The 22,231-nt window shown below is 41.8% G+C and overlaps 1 protein-coding gene and 1 long non-coding RNA gene across 4 annotated transcripts in view; both read right to left on the minus strand.

The window, feature by feature from the left end:
• Nucleotides 1-255: 255 nt before the first annotated feature.
• On the minus strand, nucleotides 256-890 carry LOC139070069 (uncharacterized). Its single transcript, XR_011520724.1, has 3 exons — nucleotides 755-890; nucleotides 478-571; nucleotides 256-356 (listed from the first exon to the last, which is right to left on the minus strand). It is a non-coding gene; the product is annotated as an uncharacterized lncRNA (long non-coding RNA).
• Nucleotides 891-8,332: 7,442 nt separating this feature from the next.
• Nucleotides 8,333-22,231, minus strand: part of baiap3 (BAI1 associated protein 3) — a 76,076-nt gene continuing 62,177 nt past the window's right edge. The window contains exons 18-34 of one of the 3 annotated variants that reach the window (XM_015948596.3): nucleotides 22,047-22,103; nucleotides 21,853-21,950; nucleotides 21,653-21,704; nucleotides 21,393-21,544; nucleotides 21,157-21,280; nucleotides 20,110-20,250; nucleotides 19,847-19,942; nucleotides 19,399-19,614; nucleotides 19,065-19,133; nucleotides 18,903-18,982; nucleotides 14,095-14,203; nucleotides 13,659-13,730; nucleotides 13,507-13,590; nucleotides 13,169-13,289; nucleotides 12,949-13,072; nucleotides 11,412-11,617; nucleotides 8,333-11,268 (exon numbers count right to left, since the gene is read on the minus strand). In XM_015948596.3, coding sequence (XP_015804082.3) covers nucleotides 11,165-11,268; nucleotides 11,412-11,617; nucleotides 12,949-13,072; nucleotides 13,169-13,289; nucleotides 13,507-13,590; nucleotides 13,659-13,730; nucleotides 14,095-14,203; nucleotides 18,903-18,982; nucleotides 19,065-19,133; nucleotides 19,399-19,614; nucleotides 19,847-19,942; nucleotides 20,110-20,250; nucleotides 21,157-21,280; nucleotides 21,393-21,544; nucleotides 21,653-21,704; nucleotides 21,853-21,950; nucleotides 22,047-22,103 — 1,905 coding nt within the window. In that variant the 3' untranslated portion in view covers nucleotides 8,333-11,164. Of the gene's footprint in view, nucleotides 11,269-11,411; nucleotides 11,618-12,948; nucleotides 13,073-13,168; nucleotides 13,290-13,506; nucleotides 13,591-13,658; nucleotides 13,731-14,094; nucleotides 14,204-18,902; nucleotides 18,983-19,064; nucleotides 19,134-19,398; nucleotides 19,615-19,846; nucleotides 19,943-20,109; nucleotides 20,251-21,156; nucleotides 21,281-21,392; nucleotides 21,545-21,652; nucleotides 21,705-21,852; nucleotides 21,978-22,046; nucleotides 22,104-22,231 lie in introns of all 3 variants that reach the window. The other 2 variants (XM_015948594.3, XM_015948593.3) reach the window with 2 other exon arrangements.

Genomic DNA, 22,231 nt, shown 5'->3' on the forward strand with positions numbered 1-22,231 from the left:
CAAAGATGTGATAATAGTTTTTAATACTTTCTAAGGGTCTTACTTTGACCAAAACCGATTTATCACCTTTTAAGACTTTTCAAGACCCAGCGTATACCCTCTAGTAAACAATTCTCATTTGTAAACAAAAATAAAATTCAAGAGTTTAATGCAGAACTGATTTTATTTAGATATTTCTTTTACATGTACATGTTTAATCTTCATTAACCATTTTTTTCTAGCAAAGTAAAAAGCTGTCAAAGTTCTTCCTTCTCTCCTGGGCTCTCTGCTGCCCTGCAGCCTCATGTCCTCCCAGATCAGCTCCAGAAGCTCATCACTGTCACCTTCCCCTGGATGCCCATTTTCTCCAGAATAGTCTTAACAAACATGTAAGAAAAACAACAGGAAGAGAAAAGAGGACAACGGGTTATTTCTTTCATGTTTTCGCAGAAAAAAATATACTCAAACGAGTTTTTAAAATATGAGATGTTATTGTACCTCCATGCCACAGCCGCCGAATACTTTGCTCCGGTGATCATGTGGTCCATCTCCGCCCTAAGCTTAATAAATTCCCTGGTTTTCTCTTTTGGTCCTAAAATACAAACTTCTATTAAAATCAGGGGGAAACGTAGCGGGAGAAGTACGACACCGAGCGCGGCCGAACATACGAGCCGAGACCGCAATACAAGCACTTTTACTGTAACATTTCTAACTAAAATAACGTTCATGTATCACAAAAAGTCCTTAAACTGACAGTTTTCAAGTTTATACTTACATTTATATGCGCAATCCTCTCCGACAGCTCCCGCTTCACTGTCCGCCATTGTTTTTAAGTTTTTCTGCCGGCCGGCCCGCAAGGCATCTTGGGAAATGCTACCTATTGAAGGATACACCCGACCCATCCTTCATTCAGGCGAAAAGAAGGCCGCATTCGTCGACCGCATTTGAAGGAGTCTTCGAATTGGGACAGGCCGAGTCGCGGCGCTGTGACGTAACCGGCCGACGAATCCGGCCGAGGTAGGATGCAGACCCTGAATTGAGACACAGCCCGCGTTTCAGTTAGCTTCTGCAAAGTCACCAGATTTATTTCCATCCAGTGTTGCATTAATGTTTCACCAAAATCTTGCATTGATGACGGTAGAGTCTGACCGCTGCAGAAAGCCTTCTCCAGCACATCCCAAATATTTTCATTGGGATTAAGGTCTGGATTCTGTGGTGGACAATCCGCGTGCGAAAATGATGTCTCATGCTACCTGAACCACTCTTTCACTATCTGAGCACGATGAATCCTGGCATTGTCCTCTTAGAATACGCCCGTGCCATCAGGAAAGATGGAATAATCTGGACATTCAGGATATTCAGTTAGTCAGCTGACCTCATTCTTGGAGCACATCCTGTTGCTGAACCTAGACCTGATGCTGTGAGTAAATAAGCCGTTAGGTCACACATAAGCTTCAAATATATTAAATAACATCACTGCAATGCTTTTATTTTGAAAATTGCCAGGGATTTTACACTGAAACCATGTGTGATTTCATGTCTAGCCCTATGTTAACTGTGGTAATTGACACATCCCAGAACGGCTCGTGGAAAAAATAGAACCCGATCCTATCTTCCCCGGCGTGGCGTGCCGCTTCTGAAAATTGCCGTGTCACAGCTGGTTTGTGGCACACCATAGACTGTAATGGATTCTATTTGAAGTAGTGCTGTTCCGCGCCGCTTTTGCTTCCAGTGTGCAGTAGGGGTAATAAATACACACATACAGGCTGACAGTAGCATTGTGACATCATATGGTACCAGCTAACATCATTGGGTACCTCTTAGCCAATAGCAATGGCAGATTTAATTTGAGGTGTAGTGCAGAGTGCAAACCTGAAGAGGGCGCAGCTCTGATAGCTTCAGGCAGAATCTTTACATTTTAACAAAGATACACTAAAGTGCCAAATTATTGATTCCATTTGTCTACAGCACAATTAGACACTCATATATATAGTTTATCAGCAAAATAAAGTTGTTTTGGGGGTGACTTGCTCTTTAAGAAATGAGAATCAACTCATTACACCAGCTGGGGTAAATAACTTGTTGCAAGCTGAAAGATCCAATAATAATCCAATAGGAGCTTGTACCTATTAGCTTAGTTAAATCCAGGTGGTGACTTTTTTCGGCCAGGCAGTGTATTAAAAATAAATAATAATAAAACACAAATGTGGTTTTACAAACAGCATGCCCAGTTTTCTTTGAAGGCACAAAGTGAGGAAATGATTTTTATGGGAATCAAGCGACATCCCTCAGGCTGTTGTTTACGACAACAATGACTGGAAGGAAATCAGCTGCAGCTCATGTGATAACATGATTTGTGGTCATTATAAATCCAGAATGAGCATTTTTATGCATTAAGACATTTTTATGCATTTGCAGGCTGCTATTTTAGGCTTTCCTCATCTGGCCAAGAGTCAGTCGGCTCAGATATGATGAACAAATACACACACACACTCCACATATGTAGAACATATGGTGGTTTTCTGCAGCTCTGCACAAAAAGTCGCAACAATGGCGAGTTCAATGAGGATGTTTTACCCAACTACCACCCATGTGATGGATCACCCATCTGGATTAAAACATGTAGACAGAATCTGAAATTGAAATAACACAAGCCTTGCTGCATGTTTACAACTGAATATGTTTTGCATGCTTCATTTTTGGTTCAAATCTTATTAAACCATTTGACATGTATTATTATTGGAACACATAAGTGTGGTTTTACCGTACTTTACACATAGACCTACATTCGTTGCTGCTGTGTTCAGCTGTTAGCTCATGTCTGTTGTAAAAATGAACTTGCAAGTATTTTTGGGGGGTATTTTTTACAGTGTTACACAACCTCTGGGAGACTATGGATTTATGTACACAAAGCCCACAGTACTTAAACACTGGTTTTATGGAGGGGTGAAGCTGGGATCAATCCACACAACTCTGTATGAAGATAAAGGGATGGTTCTGCTGTGGATCTGGTTAAAAGGCCCTGCAAGTCATCGGCTGTGAACCAAACACAGTCCCATTTGCATTCCTCAAGGGCAAGCTGTCCAATATTATCTCTTCTCACTCCATCAGAGGCCCCTGAAGCCACAATGGACTTGCTGTGTTAGCTTCTTCCTACATCACACACACCGGAGAGGAGAGGCCAACTTCAGAGGTGCCTAATTATGCTGACCCGACAGCAGTGAATGCACCTGCAGGCACAGGTGTTTAAGTCCTTAAGGCCCTGCCTTTAAAAGAAATGTCACAGGTCTTTCCAGTAAAGGAGTTTTATCGCTACGTTTCCCTTAAACCAAGGAAAAACCGTGGCAGCACATCTTGCATCTCTTTATTTGTGAAGATGAGGAAAATACAAGTCAGCACATGCATATATAGCTTGGTTTGTGTTTTGTATGAATTACTGCTCCTGTGCAGGTGTGAAATCCCACATCTGCATGTGCGTGGTACAGGTTGAGCTGCCACGGTGGGAGGAGACCGGCTCTATCATGTAACATTCCCTGTGGAGGATTAGGGTTGTTCGAGGGGAGATAAGACATCGCAGGATCGGTGCACTGTTAAATGTATCTGCCAGAGTCAGCAGAGAAGCAGCAGAAACTCTGCCAACATTCCTGTGGCTCAACAGCGGCTAAAGACTCCCATCTCTTCCCCAAAACGCAAAGAAAACCTGATAAGAGAAGCCTCTAAAACCACTGAATCGTGGAGAAGTAAAGCGCTTCCTATTTGGGTTTGCGTAAAAGGAGGTGTCTATCTGAAAAAAAAAATATCTGAGAGGAAAAATGTGCTCGTGCAGCAGTTTTCAGTGGAAATAGCTGTGTGGGGATGAGACTAAATATTTACAGTAAAACTGTAGCACTCATGAATTAAATCTAGAAAGCATCCTGATCAAATTTATGCAAAACGTAATTTTGCTTTAGATACTTTCATAAGATCTGCTGACCCCTGGTTTTATTTGTATGGTAAACATTGAATGAAAGAACTGCATTTATCTCCAGGTGATGGAAAACACATTCTGATCCTTTGATGCTTCTTCCTTTGCTGGAGGCAGATGAGACCCCAGAAGATGTTAGGAAATAACGTTTTAATTTATTACACTGTATCACCAGATGCACAGAAGAGTGGTATGGATCTGTGAAAAAACGAGGACATCTAGTGGTGGGAGGTGGAACTGCTAATAAAATGCATTTCATCAACAAAGGCAGCTTGTATTTTCAGAATAAAGCTAAAATAATCTATATGATCGCTAATGAAGTCTGAGAGGCTTCAAGCTGCTGCGCAGTGAAGGACTGATGATCTGTCGCCAGCTGATGCACCGGCTATAGGGCATGATGTCTATAGTGGATGACAAGGACCTCTCCACACCTGCGCCAACATGCCGCACATGAGCTCGTCTGCCATTGCCAGGTTTCTAATTTAACATTTATTGACCGCCACTCAGTAAAGTTACAGGGGCTCACGCTGTCCAGCGATAAGGAATCCTCATTTAATCTACTAACATAGCGATGAAGTCCTGCGGCCGACTTCTCACAGTGGACATAATGAACACAGCTGTGTCTTAGGGCTTGAATGGGGCTTTGCTGCACAGTTGCTGCGGTGACACAGGGTGTGTTTGATCTGCGGTGAGCTGCTGCAGACGGGAGGCAAAATATTAAAAGGTCAAGGATTGCCAAAGACACAGAGCTGGGACTAGGAGTGTGGTGAGGGAAGGTGAAAGACTGATGGTGAGGATGAATTACCAAAAAGGTCAGAACCAGCCTGCGGATGCTTTTCTCCCCTGCACACTAACACCACCTGCTAAGTTACCGCCTGTGTCAGAAAGTGAAGTCTGAACAGAAAATCCTACCGGTGCTGTTGTCAGTGAAGGTCCAGAGGTGGAATTTAAATACAGTCTTTATTGGGATTGTGGACATCTCTCAAAGGCATAATAACAGCTACACGAGCATGTACAGTTTAAGGACAAATACTCACTTTTACAATAGCTATTAGAAGGCTTTTGCCTCCCGCAGATTCTTTTTACCAGCTGCCTTTAAATCTGAACAACAAACATCAACCTTAAACCTATGAAAATCTAAATAATACACACATTTATATCATGTCTTTAAAAAGTTTTTGTGAAGAAAAGGAAGAATGATCATCTGTTACATCATTCTTTCAAAGTAAAACAACTTTTGATCTGACTGCTGAGACGTTTGATGTTTTACGCTGAGAGAACAGATCCAGTGCTGTGAAACATCGTCGCCCCTTTACAGATTTCTAGTTTCTTCTTTCCCTCTTTTCCCACAAGTAAACGTTTCAGAAACAGCAAACTAACTTCAGTATCAGACGAAGGTCAAGAAAGTAAATACAAAACTCAGTTTTTAATGATTTTGCTTAAAAAAAAGGAAGACAAAGTCTCCTTTCTTGTCTTTACTGGGATTGTTTTCCTTTTTCAGGACCTGGATGATGTGCTGTAACTGATGGAACCATATCATCTGCTCCTGATGGAGAATATTTGACCTTTGACCTTAAACAGGCTGTTCTTCCTGTAGCCCTCCAATGTGGCTGAAATGAAACTATTCTGCATCGAGGAGCGGGACAAAATTCCTCCTTATAGATGTGACAGACCCATTACCAGTCACCACCAAAGCCTGATTGCAGCTGTTACACTCTAAAAAATGAAATGTTGAAATTACTTCACCAAGTTATGTCTACTGGTTCCACTAGTCGCTTAAGTGGAAAGGTTAATATATGTTGTCATGGCAAAAGTAAATGTATATTACTCTTTACATTTAGGCAACTAGGTTTAGTGGAGCCAGTTGGCATCATTTGGTTAAATGTGAACTTTGTAAGAATAATGTAAGAAGAACCAAATCTGGTTACTTCAGCACATTTTCAGCACAAACAAGTGACTCCCATGGCTGTTGCCAGCTACGGGTCAGCATCAGAAGATTCTAGATGACACGTGAAGACGAGTCATACACCGCAAGTTTATAAGTAGATGAATACATTTCACTGTAATATTGAGTTTTTGGTCATTGAATAGTGGCTTGAAACATTTTAGAGCCAATGATTTGTTTCAAATTCACCGTTAGCATTGTTAGCTCAATGCTAGCCTGTAGCCAGCTTCAACCGATATTAAGAGTAAAACAAAAAGGATGCCGTGGCTTCTTAACGGGTACAAGAAATAATTTCTTGGCTGCTCCCGTTGCTAGCTTAGAATAGAATTGAAAATACTTTATTGATCCCACAGTGGGGAAAGTCACTTGTTACAAAACTAGAATAACTAGAAGAAAATTAGGATCTTCACAAGGAACGCTGCTGCGTTTTGGTGGCCAGTGCCAAACTACAAATGCCGGGTTAGGGTTAGGTGCAATGAGCAACGTCTGCTGATGCAGACTTGGCAACCACGCTAGCTCACAGATCGTAAACAATTACTACGTCCTTTTTTGGTCATTTCGAAAAGAGAAAAACAGACACACCCCTCAATGAGGAGACCTGTTTCAATGTAACCTTCGTTCCATCATGATTAAGACATCAGACTGTTTTGTGATTATTTCACTGAAGAATTCTTGCATATTGCTCCTTCAATTAATTCAACTTTTCATTTCTGCCTCAAAGGGTACCACAACCAGTAACCACAGGCCAGGTGGGCTTGGACAGACTTTCTCCCTTAATAAAAGAAATGATCACTAGTGTTGTGTGTTTTGTATTAACTCAGGAACTATTTCTGATACTGAACATTGCTTTCTCAAGTAAACACCAGAATAAATCTGTAAGAGGGTGTGTGTTCAATGCACTTTACGTTGAGTGTGAGAAAAAAATCACAAAAATAATAATTTTCTACATAGAAAACCAGACTTTCTGTTCCAGAGCAACGTTATACAACTGGGATACTCGGATTGGCAACAGGCAATTACCTAAAAAGAGGAAAATACATTATTTGTAAGAATTTGAGTTTAAAAAGTCCCTTTTAACTTTAAAAAGGTGTAAATCCTTGAATCCTTTCTAGGATTTGAATAAACACTATAAAATTAGCTTTATTTGACTTTTGAATGAGGTTGTGTTGTTTTTGGTTTATTGTAAACACTGGGCCACAATAATGTAGTTATAGAGGGAAAACAATCACCTGTTCAAGGGGAACAAATAGAAATAATGTTGCTAGTGAGGGATGTTTGCAGCTTCACGGGGTTTTCTCAATACAAATCAAATTTCTTCCTGAAAAAACAGAAACATGAAGGCAAGTGCTGGTCAGGTGTGCTGAAGGATTCCCTGCAGCTGAACAAACCCTGTAATGCAGCACACGTTTCAGGCATAGAAATGGTTTTTGCGTGCTTTGTCTTCACAGCTTCACAGGATAACAACAAAGCACTACACAAGCAGCTACAGTAGAGTTACATCACTATCAAAATGCTGTCGGTGTGGCGGTTTGGTCCTCTCTTCACTTGCTACAGGTTTATTTTTTTTACTACAGCTCACTTGCAGGAGAGTTCCTATCTTTTCCAGGTTCAGTTTGTTTGAAAACTAAATCCTCAGCATTAAGCTTCCAGTTTCCAGGACAAAAAACTAAACTTCTTTAGAAAGAAAGCAGCTTATTTAAAGTGATATTAGCTTTTATTTTTCTTTCAAGTTTTTAGTTTAAAGTTACAGTGTGTAGTTTCCTGGCACTAGGGGGCAGTACATGCATACATTTCAGGGTAGTTTTACAGCATATACCATAATTGTCGCTATTAAAAAAGCATTACGGTAAGTGTTGTCATCTGTAGAGAGCATGTGACCTTGGCGTGGCTGCTTCGACTTTGATGGTCTTTCAGTTAACTCCATCAAGAGACTGCAATGCCAATGCTAGTTTTCTGGCTTTGTAGTTCCCGGATCTGCTCGGCGTTCTGCATCTGCTGATGACGTCATCATACTATGGCAATACCACACGGCCAAAATATATTGCATCTCTTTTTTGATTTAATTTTTCACATAGATTTTTGTAAGGGCTTCGCAGTTTTGTTATTAAATTCATGTTTCGTTCTGCCTAAATGTTTTCGAACATGATAACGTAATTTCCGTAGGTCGTACGTCCAGCCAGTCATTTAGTGTGGGGTCATCGGCAAGCGCAGGACCCCGAGCTGGCCAGATGGAAACATGGCGTCTTATGTGGTGTGCCCCAGAGGCTTAGACCCGCACCCTGGTGGCGCCAGTATTCGGCAGGCATCGCTTCTGCCAGTGCACACCAGGGCAGCTGTGGCTACATTGTATCCCCACCAGTGTGTGAATGTGTGTGTGGATGTGTGTGTGAATGGGTGAATGACTGATTGTGTTGTGAAGCGCCTTGGGGGGGGGGGGGGGGGGGGGGGGGTAGAACCCTATGAAGGCACTATACAAATACAGGCCACTTACAAGAAAACCTACACACTGTCACTTTAAGCTTTCATCTGTTAGGATAATAACCCATAAATGATACATATTTAATTATGTTACTCTCACTAAATCTTTAAGAATCAACAGTTTTGTCCATAAAGATACGTCTCCAATAAATCTTTTTTTGTTTTTAAATTTTCTATTCATAGTTCTAATAAATATATTTAATTTTAAACTAATGAACAGCGCAAAAGATTGACACCATTTCTATTTTCTTTAAGTATTGCTTCCAAAAAGTCACAATAAGTCCTTATGGGATTTCTGCACTCTTGTTTTCAAACACTTTCCATTTGGTGATTCATCCGTTTTCAGCCCAGTTACTGTACAACAGCAGCATAATGTAGAGTGAGTGCTTTAAACAGATAAGAAACAAAGATCTTTGCTCTTTTGAACTTTAAAGGGAGATAAAAGTTGTAAGATCACAATAACTCAGAAACAATAAACCACTACCACTGCTGCTAAAATAATATGATTAAAAATCATCAAAATGACCATAATTTAATGAGGTTTTTAAATATCCCTAATTTGATCATCAGGCTTTTAACAAACATATTTTTGTAAACCTGGAGCTAAAATCTTGATTTATAAGTGTAAATGTGTACACTTGGCTTTATTTCACAGATCCAACTAAATAAATGAGATGTGTCCTTCTTTGACGGGCTGCTGGGAACAAAAATGAGCAAAGATCTTTTATGGTAGCTCTGCTGTGTGTCACAACAGCCTTTTCATGCCTAAATGAGTCAAAGTTAAGTGGTTACAATAATGATTTCCTTAAAATATTCAGGTACTGGACTAAAAACGCATGAAATTGATGCCTCAGACCAGGAATAGCTGGTTTCTTGGAAGCAAAATGTAAAGAGCTGAAGGATGACTCAAGACGTTTACGTAGAACAGGATTTCCAAGGACCGGTCACCTTGGAAATCCTGTGATAAACATCAATGTGAGTAATTTGTGCTTCTAGATAATAGTTCAGTTGGTTCAGTAATACAAGCCGAGTGTGTGCTTTTGAAATTGCATATAAATGAAAGAGCGTTTTCATTTTCTTCGCAAACATATGACAGGTTGGACTCCAGGTTACTCTGCAGCTTCTCAAAAACATGGAGATCCCAGACTTTTTTCTCTTCCCAGCTTTGGGAGAGATGGATGATGTTGAATTATGTCTGTCAGGCCAGCGAGAGCTGCAACGAACAGAGTGCTCGCCTCGCCCCTCAAGTGTAATCGCAGCCCTGCACAAGCCGTTCTTTTCCTTTCGTCTTACCTTGAGCATGTTTCACAGCGAGATGAGCCGCCTGCTAACGTTTGCCAATGTGATCATTCGGGTTTGCTGATATTTTTGAAACTATTTCCTCAGATTTCTCAAATGAACATGAGCTACGTTTTAAGATTTGATTCTAATGACATGAAGAAACCAACTAGAACACATCTGACCAGGTGTACAGCCATAACAACATCTACGTTTTCTACTAACATAACAAAAGTCAGTCTACTACCCAGGGGGTCTTGAGATGATTTCCAGAAATCTAAATGGATAAACAGTTGCTGAACCTATATTTCTAGCATATATGTGAGCTGGATTTTCTTATGCCCTGAATGATTTAGCTTTTTAAGCGCGTTTGTTTTGTCAAATCAAAGATTTTTGGGGTTGCATGTCTTGACAATTTCTATTTTGTATGTGAGAAGCTGAAAGGTTTGGGAACCGGACCCATCGAAAACTAAAACCTCCAGCTGATGTGGCTGTTAGATCTCTCAACTGCCGGTCTCTCACGCTTGCACCATCGCTCTCAGACCTTGTCCACATGGAAATGCTGTTTTGCCCCAAAAAATATTTTTATTTGGTGATACTAAAATATCCTTGGCACTGTTTTTAGAAATGTCTTCATCCATACAAAAACACTGGGAACTTCCCACATTACTACAGCAACTACACCACCCAAAAAATAGAAAAGGTGGCATTTCAAAGTATTTTTTCTCTTTTCATCAAAAACAAAACTAAAATAAAAAAGACCATTTCAGGTCTCCTACAAGAACATTTCCATGTGGAAGCAGGGCTGAGACTGTAAGAACCTTTGCATGTTGACAGAACACCCTTCTGGAGTGGACAGTCTGCCCAAAGCTGTGATGCATCTTCATCATTCATGTCTCTACGGTTTCCTTCTACACGTCAACATGTCCATATGCTTATCCAGAACAGTTTGTAGTAAAGTCTCGGTGTGAAGTCAGAAATACATGCAGGTTCGTATTATGAGCATTCGTCAAGTTTATCCCCACGGAGTGTTCATGTGTGTGTGCATGCATGCATGTGTGTGTGTGTGTGTGTGCAGGATGAAAGTCTCAACCCCTGTTAAACATCCTTGTGACTCACGAGCACATCTGAGGTATAGATTTAGACTTTAGACTGAGAACTATAGGCTATAGGTTAGCTACTTCCACAAAATATTTGAAATCTATCATATCAAAGGTTATACAACAAAGATAACTGTTACTTCATTACAAAAAATATAGACTACTAACATTTAGGATCTACTATCTAATCATTTCTAAAATATAGTTTAACTGAGACAGTTGCACAGTGACAGGATGTTCATCTCCCAGTTAGAAAACAGTGAAAAACTGTCGTCTGTTTTCTTTTCTTTTCTTTTCTTTTGGTGCCCAACAAACAGCATATTGAAAAAGAAATCAAAGGTTGTTAACATTGTACAGATACAAAAGCACATGTTGCAAGACGTAGTCAGGAAACACGGACACAGCCAATACTGACAGCTTTTACTCCTCCTCCATCGACTTCTCGATCTCTTTCAGCCTGCGGACAAACTCCTGAGCCTCCCTGTCTCCGGTGCGAGCGTCCAGCATCCTCATGATTGGTTTCTCTGGAAGCGAAGGAGCAGACAGAATAAAAAAGTTTCAGCACCTGAGGAAATAACTTTAGAATGACTGGCCTTCTTATTGGACCCCATGAAGCAAGAAAGAAATCAACCAAACCAAGTTGATACAGCCTGAGGGATGTAAGTACCGCTAGGTTTGCTGCGAGACAGGTGCAGAATAACGGGCTGGACGTTTTTGCCAGCTGGTGAGGCGTTTGGTCTCCCCGGCCAGCAGAAGTCACTAAGAGGAGCGACGGCTTCTCCAGCGAAGTCATTGGTGGAGAGCCAGTCGTAGTCCATCACAGTGAAGGTCAAACAAGCATACCTGTGTCTGTAATGCTCAGGACTGACGTGGCTGTAAGAGAAACAAGACTAACAAATGAAGTAGAAGGTACTTTAACAGAAAAAAAAGCGGGTTGGACCTGTTCAGGTTTACGCAGACAATCTTTACATTTAGAATTAGCTTACAGATGTAAAATTTATGCAGTAAAATATAAAGCATTTTATTTAAATATCCATTCATTATTTTACAAGCACAGAGAGCCGCATCAGATGGATGGAAGAGCCGCATGCGTCTCTAGAGCCACGGATTGCCGACCCCTGAGCTAGGGCATGTGCGGAGGACACACACACACACACACACACACACACACACACACACACACACACACACACACACACACACACACACACAAGCAAAATATACTTGTTTTCAATTACGTTTATTGGGCCCACTTACATTTTCTTAGGCCCACCCACAAATGAGTTTCTGGCTGGTGACTTTTGACAGACTTCTCTGAGCTCCGCAGCCATTACACTTTTCACCTTGCGCACCCCCTAGCGGCAGCTCGCGCACCCCCAGGGTGACTTTGGTCAAGCTTCTTCCGACATTACTGAACTGTTAAAGCCTTATGCTCCAACCCGAGCCCTCAGATCCACACACCAGAACCTTCTAGAAGTTCTAAAGACCAGAAACAAAAGTCGAGATGATCACTCCTTCCAGACTGTTGTACCCCGACTCTGGAATGATCTTCCTTTATCCTTACGCAGCATTGACAGTCTGGACACTTTTAAAAAACAGCTAAAGACCCTTTTATTTAAAGCTGCTTTTACATAAATGGTTTACTCAAATTTGCAATCATCTTTCATTAGTTTTATGGTATTTTATAATTTTATGACTTTGTTTTTCTGATTTTATTTATTTATGTTTAAGATCATTATGATTTAATGACTTAATGGTTTGTTTTGTGTTGATCTATGTGAAGCACTTTGTGATTTTCTGTCTGTGATGAGTGCTTTATAAATAAAATTTACTCACTAACATTTCAGTTATTTAAAATTTTATTTGAAAATGTATTTTAGAATACATTTTTAGTTGAATTCACATGTTGCTTACTTCACAAAAAAATCTATGGAGATAAAAACATTTTTTGAAGTGGTGAGAAGCAGAAATATATCTTTTTTTTATTTCAGATTTTTTTTACTCATTATTTGTATACAATTTTATTGTGTTTTACATTTATGTGTTGAATAAATAAGATGAATTTATGGTTTGAGTGAACATTAATATGATTTATCAGTACTGGTCTTACCTGCGGGAGCTGCCAATTTTCTAGGGGTGGCTATGGCCACCCCTGGCCACCCTTTGGGGGCGCCACTGATAGAAAGGCAAGAAATTGAACTCACAAGTAAAACAACTCATCGAACACCGGATGCAGCGTCTTCAGTTTCACTTGTGTGCGTTGACTCTTGGCTGACGGGAAGAGGTGGTGAGGACAAAGCTCCACGATAACAAAGGGATCACTCAGACCTGAAGAAGAGCAGAACACATACCTGAAGTCCCACAAAAAACTAAACAAACAAAAGCATATGGTATTTTAGTGGAAAAACAATAGAATTATCTTACCATTGGCATCCAGGGCGATAATATCTGCAGCATGAAGAATCTCCACCGTCAACCTCTGCTCCGGAGCATCATAGTAGCATTTTACACTGATCCGACCGAAAGGGGTGTGTTTGAGTGTTTTCTGCATAAATATGTGCTCATGAAGAACTGACCTCAAAGCGTAAACAAGTATTCAACAATCCCAAGTGTTGCATTGCTTGATTGCATGATGCTTTTAAGACACCGAGAGAAAACAGGTTTTCAATCATGTGTAAAGCAACAAAAGACAGCGTGCTGTGCTCTCCAATCAATACCTTTGTGTCCACTTAAATGAGATTGCCTGCTAAGTTGAAACGCACCTGGAGGGAAATCTTTTCCAGGTAGTACTGTTCAATCAGATCAAAGGAGGAGCATTTATTCAGCCTGAGCTCTTCGTCCAAGACCTAAACAATGAGAACGGTCAGTCTGAGAAAGAAGGCTGACATAAAAGTGACCAGACACGACTGTGTACCTTATAGTCGCCGATCTTCATGTCTTCCAGGGATAGACCCTCTCCTTTGACGTGAAAGAACTGCAAAAGCGTCTGAAGCATTAAAAAAACAAGCAATCTATGAGTCATCACGCACCAGCCCAGCATAATCTGATTTATCCAATCAGTCCAGAAACAAGACTTGTTGTTCAGACAAACAGAATAAAAGCTCGAGCAGGAAGCAGCTGCCAGCTTTCTTACGTGCTCCCACTTATGAGTTCTGATGCAAATGTGTGTCGTCCCCTGGCTGCTTTGTGAATTTGTTACTAAACATCAGTTTCCACATTGTCATTCATAGAAGAACTCACGTTGGCACATATCCTCTGTTATGAAAACCAGACATGCGCTAACTACTGATTGAAGAAAACATCTTATAAGGAAATTGCTACATTTTCTATCTGATACAGGAACCACTGACCTCCACCGTGTACTGGAAGCGGTTGTAAAACTCCACCTGAACGCCCCTGTTTTCTGTTACCGTGTCCAGGATCATCCGCAGGAGCAGCTCCCACATGCTCTGCAGAACTCTACAAGGCAACAAACACAATTAAACACCCACATGTTTGTGTTCTCCTAATTGCATCCTTCCTCTTAAACAAACCTAAGTTATGCGTGAAGGCCTTAATTTCTAGTAGATGTTATGGTGATGCAACCCTGTTTTAAAGGGAATCATTTTGCAAAAACGTACTTTTTAGCTGTTTTATACAATTTAAGACTTTATGTCTGAAATCCTCTGAAAGGGTGAGGGGTCTTGCCAGCAGTCAGGCTCTTTTACACCGTGACATTTTCACTACAAAGCTGCCATGTTGTAAAAACACAGTCTTGTTGGAATCGGCGAGGCGCTTCCCAGAAAAGATGCCATCTGGATTGCAGCATGTGTTACTCTTAGATGTGTAAATATTGTTCAGCTTCAATAGGGCCTTCTTAGACGTGTGAGTTACTACAGCAGCGTGCACGAACACGCACACAACCATGGATGCCCGCGTTTGAGTGTGCTGGCAACAAAACCAGATGGTCTCCCTTCTCTCTCTGGGGCTGGAGGACATGCTGTCCATCATTTTCAGAAGAGACACTGATGATTGATGTCAGACAGGATCCTGATTTATTTGGAAAGGTTGTAACTTAGTTGTTCGTGACACATTTCTTATGGAGTTGGAGCCCACCAGCAGTGTTTTATTACACTTAAAAATGAAGAATTGATGGTTTTAGTGTTGGTAGCTGAAGCAGGAAATGTTACAACTGGTGGTGATGTACTGTGCAAGTGCTGCTTAGCACGCATTATTTAGTTATTTAGGTTTAACCCCCGGCTGGTTCAACAATGCATTATTTTTGATCATAATTTCAGTTTTACATGGTTCAGACAGTAAGCTGGATTGAGTAACAGTAGGGATACTATCTGACCTCAAGCATCAGATCATGGTCCCAGTGGTTGTATTTTTTTATTGCTTATATGAGAGTAGCTCCCGATCTCTATCGTTTACCTACTTTCCATGTTCTACACCAGCTGTGCCATAATAGTAGCCTAGAAATCTGGACGTACAGTAGTCGAAGTTAAGGGATTTTGCTCTGCATATCAGCCTAGCCACGCTCCTTAGGAATTAGAAGGTACCAACAGTCTTGTGTTTTACCAATCACAGCCTTCTGTTGGTTTGGTGGGTGGGATGATGTGATAGAGCTGATCAACAAAAATTGTGTCCGCCCATTTGAAACTGGTTTGGCATCAACTTTTTCTTTCTGTAAGAGCAGATAGAGGTACTTAAGTCTTTAATGTAGAAAAATGATGTATTTGCATCTTCTTCTTTCGGCACTCGCAGAGTACAGACGCTTCTGCTTTTGCACCCTTATCTTTTTTCCCAAGGCTCTTTGTCCTGTCTGCCCACAGAGCGCTTCTCTGCATTTCTTCTGAAAACCCCTATTTTTTAGAATGGATTTAATTAATTGGTCATTCAACGCGATTGACAAGATTTTTTCTAAGATGAGAACGGAGGAGGGGGCTCCCACTTGTCCGCAAGGGACACACGCAGCGGGATATATGCTCGATTCCTGGAGGGAGTGGAAGATCGTGTGCCTCTCTCAGTTGTCCATTGAGGATGTCGAAGATGTGTGGATATTTGGCCTGATGATCACTGGATTTCTTCTGATTGGAGTGGGAGGATATCTGGTTTTCTGGAAATTTGGGAAGACGGGAGCGATTGGAGGGCGACCCGCACCCACGTAAAGCACCGTCCGTGTGGAGACCTCACAGACTGGGACGTTACTCGAGGTGAATCGTAAGCTGGACAATGTTCTAGCTGCGATACCGGTAGTAGTGCGCAAAATAGATGTCATCTCGGAGAGGGTCACTGGATGGTGTGGAAATGTTTAAAACCTGAATTGGCTTCACTGGAGGACTTGAATGATCAGTTACAGACTTCAAGGCAGAGAGGAAAATTATCTCTGCCTGACCCAAACAAAGTCTTGTTATCCGAATCTGACGCCATGGCAGCCTTGTGAATGCCAACAACAAACCCCCACGAAGGAATGCAGACAGATGCTGTGAAAACCCGACCTACCCCCCCGCCTTCGGATTGGTGGACTTCAGCCTGGCGAGGTCATCAACCTGCAGGTGTCAATGTGCTCCGTGCTCCTCCCAAGATCTCCCTCCCACCTGTGGCTACAGTGGATGAGCGCCATACAGGGCTGCTCTCGCTGGGGAAGCAGGATCCCATATATACACATATATACATATACATATATATATATATATATATATATATATATATATATATATATATATATGTATATATATATATATATATATATATATATGTATATATGTATATATGTATGTGTATATATGTATATATATATACACACACACACATATATATATATACATACATATATGTGTGTGTATATATATATATATATATATATATATATATACATATATATATATATACACACACACACACACACACACACACACACACACACACACACACACACCCATATATATACAGGGTTTCCCCCAGCGCTTTACAAGCCTGGCGGGTGGCCAGGCTTTGCTTGGCCACCCGCCAGGCTAAGCGTCATGACCCGCCCCCCTCCCCAACCCTACCGTGTCCGCTGACACGAACTGTGCAACGAAAATAGAGCCCTACATCAGCTGATACTGGTGAGAAACAGCAGTGGAATGTGTGCAACCGCACCACTCATGGAGGAGCGCTGCGGGACGGATTGCGCGACCCCCCATATATATATATGCATGTGGCTGCATGGTGGCGCAGTGGTTAGCACTGTTGCCTCGCAGCACGAAGGTTGCAGGTTCGAAACTCGGCTGCGGCCTTTCTGCGTGGAGTTGCGTGTTCTCCCCATGCATGCGTGGGTTTCCTCCGGGTACTCCGGTTTCCCCCACAGATCACAACATGCCCTACAGGTTATAAATTGTAAGTCGCTTTGGATAAAAGCGTCTGCTAAATAAATAAACATAAACATACATATATATATGTATATATATATATATATATATATATATAGTGAGGAACATAAGTATTTGAACATCTTGCGATTTTGCAAGTTCTCCCACTTAGAAATCATGGAGAGGTCTGAAATTCACATTGTAGGTGCATTCCCACTGTAAGAGACAGAATGTAAAAAAAAAAAATAAAATCAGAAAATCACATTGTACGATTTGTAAGGAATGTATTTGTTCAGCAAGAATTCTGACTCTCAAAGACCTGTTACTCTGCCTTTAAGAAGTCCACCTCTACTCCACTTAGTAATCTTAACTAGTAGCACCTGTCTGAGCTCTTTAAAGACACCTATCCACCCCACAGTCAGTCAGACTCCAGCTACTACCATGGGCAAGACCAACAAGCTGTCAAAAGAAACCAGAGACAAAATCGTGGACCTCCACAAGACTGGAAAGGGCTAAGGGGAAATTGCCAAGCAGCTTAGTGAAAATAGATCAACTGTTGGAGCAATTGTCACAAAATGGAAGAGGCTAACGACGACTGTCAGTCTCCCTCGGACTGGGGCTCCATGCAAGATCTCATCTCGTGGGGTATCACTGATGATAAGAAAGGTGAGGAATCAGCCCAGAACTACACGGGAGGAGCTGGTGAATGACTTGAAGAGAGCTGGGACCACAGTTTCAAAGGTCACTGTTGGTAGAACACTATGCTGTCATGGTTTCAAATCACGCATTGCACAAAAGGTTCCCCTGCTCAAGTCATCACATGTCCAGGCCCGTCTGCAGTTTGCCAATGACCATCTGGATGATCCAGAGGAGGCATGGGAGAAAGTCATGTGGTCAGATGAGGCCAAAGTGGAACTTTTTGGTCTAAACTTCACTCGCTGTGTTTGGAGGAAAAAGAAGGAGAAGGTTGCATCCAAAGAACACCTTCCCTACTGTGAAGCATGGGGGTGGAATCATCATGCTTTGGGAGCGCTTTTCTGCGAAGGGGACAGGACAACTGCACTGTATTAAGGAGAGGATGAATGGGGCCATATATTGTGACATTTTGAGCAACAACCTCCTTCCCTCTGTTAGAGCACTGAAGATGGGTCGTGGCTGGGTCTTCCAACATGACAATGACCCGAAGCACACAGCCAGGACATGGAGTGGCGCCGTAAGAAGCATATCAAGGTTCTGGAGGGGCCTAGCCAGTCTTCAGACCTAAATCCAATCGAAAATCTTTGGAGGGAGCTGAAACTCTGTGTTTCTCAGCACCAGCCCCAGAACCTGACAGATCTAGAGAAGATCTGCAGAGGAGTGGGCCAAAATCCCTGTTGCAGTATGTGCAAACCTGGTCAAGCACTAAAGGAAACATTACATCTCTGTAATTGCAAACAAAGGCTTCTGTACCAAATATTAATACTGATTTTCTCAGGTGTTCAAATACTTATGTGCAGCAGTGCAAAACAAATAAATTCTTTACAAATAATATAATGTGATTTCCTGATTTTTTTTTTTACATTCTGTCTCTTACAGTGGGAATGCACCTACAATGTGAATTTCAGACCCCTCCATGATTTCTAAGTGGGAGAACTTGCAAAATCGCAAGGTGTTCAAATACTTACAGCCCACGTTAGGTGCTCATCTGATAACCTGTAATTTCAAACATTTTAAGTAGAATTACTAAAATAAATGAACTTTGCTTGATTTTCTAATTTTTTGAGTTTGACCCCTAGTGTGAAAAATTAAATATGTACAGTGAGGTGTCAGGAGAAGTCAGTAGGTACCTGCTAAGATTTTCCTTAACGAGATTTTCAGTCAGAATGGCCATTGTGTCTTGGAGGTACTTCATGAGAGGGGAGACAGCCTGGAAGGAATCCACATTTATGGTGTGACTGACAGAAAACTGACACAAGACTGGAAATGTTTGGTGGTTTGTTCCTAGAAACCTCATCATTGTTGATGGAGTCTGGAGACAGGCTGATGTGCTGAATGTACCTCCGCAGCTCAGGCAGCATCTGCACACAGGTAATCCATTACTGCAGGACATACTTGGATGCAAATGTCACTTAAGATTTCAGGAAAATAAAAGTACAGTTTTTATTTCACAAAAACCAAAAAAAAAGGATTTTTTTGAAAAGCATCAAGTAAGAACAAATTTGACAAAAAAAATTGAAATTGTTTTCCAAACGTGTTTTTGAAGAAGTCATCACAGATAAAGCTATAAGGTTGCACATATTCATTAGTGTTTTCAAAGATTTGGGTCAACATTCAGGTTTTCACCTTGTCAGTGAGCAGCGAGATGATGCGTTTAGTTTCCCTTTGCAGGTCCAGGTCCATGTTGAAGAGCTGCCCATTGAGGGCCTTGTAAACCTGCTCCTTCCCCTCCACTCCACAGGACTCCTCCATGGCCCGCTCCACACCTGACCAGTCCAGGTCACGAGGCAGGTGAGTCAGGTAAACACGCACATGCTCTATGCTGTTCAGGGCAATGCAGAGCTAGCAGAAAACAAGGAGGAAGAGAGGAAAAACAGAGGATGGTGGAGGAGATAAAAAGAAGGAAAAGAAGCAGGGCTGCCAAGAAGCGAAGGGGATGGGGTGTGACTGTAAATCACGGAGTCTGGAGGCATGCATGTTGTACTTCCTCTGCAGAGCTGTGTTTACGGGGAACACTTTCAGATATTTGTGACATCATCCCCCTCCTCCAGTTCTGTGATGTTTCAGGCGTTACCTGCACTGTGAAGCCCTTGTGGTCTCGGCCCAGCTGATTCCGCTCAATCCTGCGTGTTATCATCTCTGAGTAGCACACAGCTTCACTGCAGAAATTCTGCGGGAGTTAAGATCAGCCTTTGTTGTTATAAAGTTATTTCTACTCTACCCTGATTGGTAAAGTCTCTCTTTAACTCTCAGTGCATGCACGTCTCCTAAGAGTCAACTCAGTATGACTGCAGGATGTGAGTGTGCATGTGTGGCAACACTAAAAGTAGCACTCACGTCTGTCAGGCGAGTGACAAAGATGAAGGCCCCCGCAGAGTCTGGCCAGGCCAGCTGGAGCCAGATCTCGCGTACCTGGCTGAAGCAAGCTGTCACTTCTACTGCTGATGAGCTGTGTTTGGCTTGTTGCAGAGGCTGGGGCTGCTCACAAAACACATGCTTTTTTTACAACTGTTGGTACGGGAAGAACATCACTTAATACTATACAAATCTGAATGAATACAAGTCAACGGGACTAAAAGAGCTGTTCTCTAATCTGCTTTGCCTCAGGCGCTGGATTGCACACACAAAAGTAACTATGTGTGTTTCGACCACGCCTGCCACGTCCTTTTAGATTTATCAGCTTGTAAAAGTTCGTAGCTAGCATGATCCTCCCCCCTAGCGTAGCTGCTGCTTACCACATGGCCAGCTTTATGGAGGTTTTTTGTCCTCCTGAAGGAAGGATTTGAAGATCATTGAACTTACAGCCATTTTCCCTCTGTTTTTCTCCATGTCTGGTTCGATGATGTCACTATCAAGACGCGCATTTGTAGGACGTATTTTCACACAAAACCTAAAATGATGTTTCACCCCGTTGGAAAATAAGCGCTGTTTTAGTATCAAAATGCATCTTTAAATGTCATCATATGTTAAATCCATGGCACATAACAAGCGGAGTTAGAAAACCGCCTTTTTAGTTCCATTGACTTGCATTTATTAATTCATTCATCCGAGAACCCATGGTCGGGAAGATGGGCGTGACTTTGGCTCCCTATACTCAACAACAAACAATGTGGCTTTGAATTGTCCGCCTCATCGGGACTAGCCTTTAGCTCATCAGTCAGGCCACGTAATTAGTCTGTTTATTCAAACTGAGGTTGTTCAGAGAACTCTCTACAACAGGTATGTAATTATTTTTAGCCTTTAGTTTCTAACTCAATGGGTCTATAAAATCAGATACTCTGATGTGGTTTAAAAGCGAAAAATAAAAACGGATGGATTTCTGTTTAAAGCTAACATTATCTCCATTCTATTACTCATTACATCTCAAGGGCAGACGCTCCCCACCTGGTCTGCCTCCACTGCTTTGCGGATCCTGTCGCAGGACCTTTCATGAACAATCTGCAGCCACTTATGAATCGAGGACTTGAACCAGTTATGAAAACCTGTCAAGGCCAACATTTTTGCATCTCTGTTGGAACAAAAAGAACAGCGCACGAATTTTTATATAAAGATGAAGAACAGCGCTGACAGAAACGCATCAGGCAACTTTAGAGTGGTGCATGGATAATGATCAAACAGACTTCAGAGGAAGAAACTCCCGAAAGCCTTTGAGGATTTTCAAGGACACGAAGAGCTCAAAGATGGTCTCTCCCATCGCCTGAGTCAGTCTGGAGCTCTCTTGCTCCAGAGTTCCACAAACTCGCTCCATCGCTACGTTTACATCATCTGCTACCTGCCGGGAGGAAAAATTTGAAAGTGCCAGAGTCAATTTTAGCAACAAGCGTGGCGCATGACTCACAGAGACATCAGAAGATGTTTTTACATTGTTTCAAAGACTTGCCTGTTTTTCCAGCTGTCTGTATGATATGCTGAAGAAGTCTACTTTCACCGTACTGAGAGAACAAAGGAGATAGGTGCATCAGACCAACTAAACTAGAAAATAAATGTGTGCGTGTCAGTTAGCACAGCCTTTTCCACACTGTGTGGCTTTCTTCAAATTTACAGGGGACACATTTGCCTGCAGTTAAAAAAAACATTCACCTGTAGAACAGTTGGTTGTAGACGTTCTGGGCTCTTTGTACATCTGCACACACGGCATCGATCACTTGAACCAGTTTCTTAAGCTGCTCCTCCAGAGTCTGCTTTGTCCAAACACAATGAATAGCCTTCAAAATCACAAAGGCACAGTCAGTTGATCTATAAAATCTGTTCTATCTTTAACACCATAAACTTACCCCTTCCTCGGGCTTGTATTGGGCAATTAGGCTTTCGTACCACTCAGCTGTTCCCTTCTGTTGGCACGAATAAAAAACAGGGTTGAGAGAAAGACTCCTTTGTAGATTCAGCACCCATCATAGTTCTCTTCCTGTATTTTTGCATTCATCCTCATGTCGCACCCGTGTGCCTTTGTGACCAAGCT

The sequence above is a fragment of the Nothobranchius furzeri genome, chromosome 5, assembly GCF_043380555.1.
Source record: "Nothobranchius furzeri strain GRZ-AD chromosome 5, NfurGRZ-RIMD1, whole genome shotgun sequence".
NCBI classification, from domain to species: domain Eukaryota; kingdom Metazoa; phylum Chordata; class Actinopteri; order Cyprinodontiformes; family Nothobranchiidae; genus Nothobranchius; species Nothobranchius furzeri.